General features: G+C 44.2%; 2 protein-coding genes across 2 annotated transcripts; both read left to right on the top strand.

The window, feature by feature from the left end:
* Positions 1-2100: 2100 nt before the first annotated feature.
* LOC134232499 (uncharacterized) lies at positions 2101-3789 on the top strand. Its single transcript, XM_062714478.1, has one exon. It carries the CDS (start codon positions 2101-2103, stop codon positions 3787-3789), a length of 1689 nt encoding a protein of 562 aa, XP_062570462.1.
* Positions 3790-3910: 121 nt separating this feature from the next.
* On the top strand, positions 3911-4444 carry LOC134232498 (baculoviral IAP repeat-containing protein 7-B-like). The gene has a single exon (XM_062714477.1). The coding sequence runs from the start codon at positions 3911-3913 to the stop codon at positions 4442-4444; it is 534 nt and encodes a 177-aa protein (XP_062570461.1).
* Positions 4445-5284: the final 840 nt, after the last annotated feature.

The following is a 5284-nucleotide window of genomic DNA, read 5'->3' as shown; positions in this document are numbered from 1 at the left end:
CAAGTATTATCAAGTAAGACTTTATGAAACTAAACATTCTCGAAAATTTAAAGCTCAGGAAAATATCTACACAGTCAATTTCAAAGAGTTTCCAGAGGAGGAAAACAGAGGATTCGTTCGGCGATTATTCAGAGACATGTTACAAACGGTAAAATCTGAAATGCAGTGTAATCCTAACGATTACTTACGCCTGAACATACGCCACAATTCTCTGGACTCAGAGATTTGGTACGAGTTTACGCAATGTAAACATTTGAACGATGACCTCATTTTAGACAAGATAGAAGCCGTTCAACAATCCAAAAAGGAGTTCAAACTGGGCGACGGCTCCATGGAATTCGATTTGTTTCATGTCAAATATCCACAAGGCAGTGGTGGACAGAATACTAAACATTTACAAGTGAATAAGGAGAGTTTTAAGAACAATAAAAGAGCCATCGTTCGGATCGTCAATCCCTGGGATAAATTTTGTTTGGCTAGAGCCATCGTCGTTACTAGATTACACAGTCAGAAACCGGAACATCCAGACCCCGAATGGGAAAAACGATGGTTACGTATGCGGAAAGGAGATTTTAAGTCCTTGGACCAGAAAAGAGAAGCCCTAGCCCTCATGGAACAGGCCCAGTGTGATATCAATCAGTCTTGTGGACCCCGAGAATGGGTGAAATTACAACAGGTATTAGCCCCTCAATATCGACTTAAAATATTTCAGTTCAAGACCACTTCGAGTAAACTCTGTTTAGAGCCTATCTACAAAGGTTGGGGAAACGGAACTTGTTTGAACATTTTGTTAGACAAAGAGCATTGCGATGCCATCCTATCGATGCCTGGAGTGACGGGGAACCCCTATTACTGGGATCATTGCGATGTGGGGTACAGTCATATAGAACACCATCGGACTCAGTGCCCTCATCGCTGTTCCTTTTGTTTAGCGGACACGCCATGCCCCGAAGACGGGACCCACATTCAATGTCAGCAGTGCCAAGGATTTTTTAGAACAGGACCTGCTACGAAAATCATTTAAGACAGCATAGTAAGAAGACCACCACCAGTGTATGCAGTTTAATGGGACGATGCGAGAAGTGTCAGATATGGATGTCCAAAAAATTTCTCCCTCATCACAAGTGCGGAGGACAGTAACAATGTAAGATCTGTAAGAAAATCGTCGATGCCGATCATCAGTGCTACGTTCAGCAGAAGCCTGAGAAGAAAAAGAAGGGGAAAGGGACCTTACAGTTTTACATCTATTTCGATTTCGAATGTACTCAGGAAACCGGCATCCACGTCCCTAATCTGTGTGTGGCACACCGCGTCTGTCAACATTGCGGTCATTTACCCGTAGACCGGCCCTGCCCTCATTGTCAACACATGGGACCCCGTCAGCACATATTTAAAGGATCAGAAACCTTAAAGAAGTTCATGGACTGGGTATTACAACCGACAACAGGTACTAAGAATTCCACTTTAGTACACGACGAGGCCATCGTCATCGCCCATAACTTCAAAGGATACGACGGACAGTTCATTTTGAATCACCTGGTACATTCTGCCTCCCTGAAACCTAACGTCATCATGAACGGCAGTAAGATCTTGTACATGGAAATTTGCGGATTGAAATTCATAGACTCGTATAATTTCTTACCGTTTGCTTTGGCCAAGATGCCCTCGGCTTTCGGATTCAACGAATTGAAGAAAGGCTATTTCCCCCACTTTTTAAATACGGAACAGAACCAGAATTACGTGGGGCCTTATCCACCGGCAGCTTTCTACAAACCGGACGAAATGTCTATCAGTAGACGACAGGCTTTTTTCGAATGGTACGAACAACAGACCGGAAAAGTGTTTGATTTCCAGAAAGAGTTTGTGGAGTATTGTATCTCGGACGTCGACATTTTACGACGATGCTGTGCAGAGTTTAGAACCACCCTCAAAAACCTGGTCAAAGTGGACCCTTTTCAGGAATCTATCACTTTTGCCAGTGCTGCCAATTTAGCCTACCGTCGATTATTCATGGATAAAGAGACCATTGCCATCATTCCTAACCTGAGGTATTAACCAGCTCGACAATATTCGGCCAAAGCCTGTCGGTGGCTCACCTGGATGAGACAGCAGAGCGGATGTCACATACGCCATGCCAGAAACGGGGGCGAAGTCAAGATCGGAAATTATACCGTCGACGGATACCAGGAAGCGACTCGTACCGTCTACGAATTTTACGGGTGCTATTGGCACGGATGCCCCACCTGCTATCCCAGTCTACAGACCGAAACTCATCCTCACCGGACCCAGTTTACTTACCAGGAATTACACGAGGGAACTCTCAGAAGGACTGCGGTCTTGGAGGAAATGGGGTACAATGTTCGTAGCATCTGGGAGCACGATTTCGATCAGCAAGTGCAACGAGATGTGAGTTTACAGCATTTTGTACGAGACCTGGACATTCCCGATCCTTTGAACCCCCGAGAAGCCCTGTACGGAGGCCGGACCAATGCGACTCGATTATATTGTGAGGAAGGGGACATGAGATACGTGGACGTCTGTTCCCTATACCCTTACGTGTTGAAACACAGACCTTTTCCTGTGGGGCATCCCGAGATCATCACAGACGAGTTCCAGGACGTGAGAAGTTATTTTGGTCTCATTCACTGTCGGGTCTTACCACTCCGAGGCCTCTATCACCCCGTATTACCTTATCGGACGGGAGGCAAGTTATTATTTCCCTTATGTCGAACTTGTGCCGAACGACAGGACTCTACTTCTCAACATCGATGTCAACACACCGACCAGGAACGCAGTCTCACGGGCACCTGGGTGACGACCGAATTACATAAAGCCCTGGACATGGGATATACCTTAGAGCGAATGCACGAAGTGTGGCATTTTAAAGAAAGCAGACAGGATTTATTCAGACACTACATCGATACCTTCCTCAAGATCAAACAGGAAGCCTCCGGATTTCCCCCCGACTGTGAGACCTCAGAACAAAAACAAGATTACATTCGACAAGTCTTAGACAAAGAAGGCATCATGATGGACATTTTCAGTATCGAGAAGAATCCAGTGAGAAGAACCATCGCTAAACTCTTTTTAAATTGTCTGTGGGGAAAATTTGCTCAACGCTTGTTATTACCCAAAACCAGATACTTGGACGAAGAAGAGGAATTACAGCAACTCTTACAAGATTCGACTCTCGACATCAAGGGCATGCGACTCTTAGACAATAAAGAGAATCCTAATTATGACAAGATGCTAGAGAATTACCAAGACAAACAGGAATTCGTAGAAGAATGTCCCTTTGGAAACGTGGTCCTGGCTTGTTTTACCACCGCGCATGCCCGCTTACACCTCTACGAGACTTTACAATCTTTAGGAGATCGGGTCCTTTATTTCGATACGGACAGTATCATTTACCAACATCGGGAAGGAGCCTTTAATCCTACCTTGGGCAACAGTTTAGGAGAATGGACCGTCGAATTAGACGGGGATCACATCACCAAATTCATGTCGGCAGGCCCTAAAAATTATGGTTACCGGACCGCCAAAGGAACCGAGGTCCATAAAGTCAAAGGATTGACTCTCAACTATCGAACCTCCCAGATCGTCTCCCTAGAGACTTTAGAAAAAATGCTCAAGGGAGAAAAAGAGGAAGTCACAGTACCTTATCCCAACAAAATACAGAGGACCCGTGATCATGACGTCGTGACCAAACCTTTAGACAAACAGTACAGAATTATGTACGATAAGAGACAATTGTTACCTTCTTATAACACTTTACCTTATGGTTATTGATATGTTCAATGTTGACATTGAATTAAAAAATTGAATTGATTATTGTTTTGTGTGTTATTTTTTCTTCTTCATACTCTCTATAAAAGGTATTCTTAATCAAAATCAAAGGTCATTTTAAATCATGGGTAGTCACGAGCCAGACGAACCCATGCATCATCCTCAGTATGATCAGCTCTCAAACAGAGAAGCTACTTTTGAGAAGGGATGGCCAGAGCCTCTCTTAGGCAAAATACCAGACATAGCTCGAACCGGGTTTTTCTACAAAGGTTATGAGGACAAGACAGTCTGTTTTCATTGTGGATTGACTTTAACCAATTGGGAGCTTGAGGACAATCCTTATGCAGAACATGCCTATTTTAGGCCTAATTGTCCTTACATCAATCAGTATAAAGGACGAAGCTGGCTGATGGGTATATTTGTCAGCTTCTTAGAACAACAGGGGTATAAACCTTTACCTGAGATCAAACCTTTACTGAACCCAGAACCAGACGTCCAGGCTCGAGGAAAATGTCACATTTGTTTAGACGAAGAATTACAAATCGCTTTTCTACCTTGTGGACACGTATGCTGCTCTGCCTTGTGTGCTCCTCCCTTTCAGTTTTGCCCCATCTGTCGAGGCCAGATTCAACAACCCAAACGCATATTTCTGTGTTAACTATAAATAAGACCCTGAACCCACCTCTTCCCTCATTGATCAACATGTATTCCGAGGAGACACCCCTCCCCTCTTTTCAACTGAAACACGAGTTTACCATGGTGGTCGCAGGACCCTCGAAATCGGGCAAAACAGAATTCGTCAAGAAATTAGTGAACAATGTACACTGGATCACTCCCATGCCCGAAAAAATCGTCTGGTGTTATCGAGAATGGCAACCCGCTTACACTTCTTTAAAATATAAAGTATCTTTCATCCGAAATATCCCAGAAGACGACGAGAAATTAGTAGCCAATTTGAGTGTGCCACACTTACTCATTTTTGACGACATGATGGGAGGAAAAGCCATCGAATCTATTGTGGATTGGTTTACCCGCAAAGCGCATCATCGGAATACCAGTGTGACTTACATCACTCAGAATTTATTTGATCGAGCCGCCTCTCATCGCACCATTAGTTTGAATGCTCATTATTTAGTCTTATTCAAAAATCCCAGAGACAAGTCTCAGATCAGTGTGTTGAGTCGACAGTTAGCCTTGCCTCATTTGATGTCTGCTTATCAAGAAGCCACCCAGGTACCTCACGGATATCTCCTGGTCGACCTGAGTCCCCAGACCCCAGACGAATACCGATTGAGAAGTCGAATGTTTGAAATGTTGACTGTACACATGCCTCAAGGTTATAAATAAAAGTGTCTCACACTCCTCTTGGTCATTGTTCATTTCAATCTCATCATGGCTCCATCGGCCAAGAGTAAATTAGTGAGAACCTTACGACGTTTGCAGCGGGAACAAGATCCCGCGAAGCGAGCCCATTTAATCGAATTAGGGCATAAAGCCT

This window comes from Saccostrea cucullata, unplaced genomic scaffold (genome assembly GCF_032062105.1).
Source record: "Saccostrea cucullata isolate Sc308-1 unplaced genomic scaffold, CSIRO_AGI_Scuc_v1 ctg207, whole genome shotgun sequence".
Taxonomy (NCBI): Eukaryota; Metazoa; Mollusca; class Bivalvia; order Ostreida; family Ostreidae; genus Saccostrea; species Saccostrea cuccullata.
This window is presented reverse-complemented; position numbering and strand designations above follow the sequence as displayed.

What these genes read in the sequence shown, in the direction of transcription:
- LOC134232498 (XM_062714477.1), top strand. Translation starts at nt 3,911, where the DNA reads ATGGGTAGTCACGAGCCAGACGAACCCATGCATCATCCTCAGTATGAT.
- LOC134232499 (XM_062714478.1), top strand. Translation starts at nt 2,101, where the DNA reads ATGAGACAGCAGAGCGGATGTCACATACGCCATGCCAGAAACGGGGGC.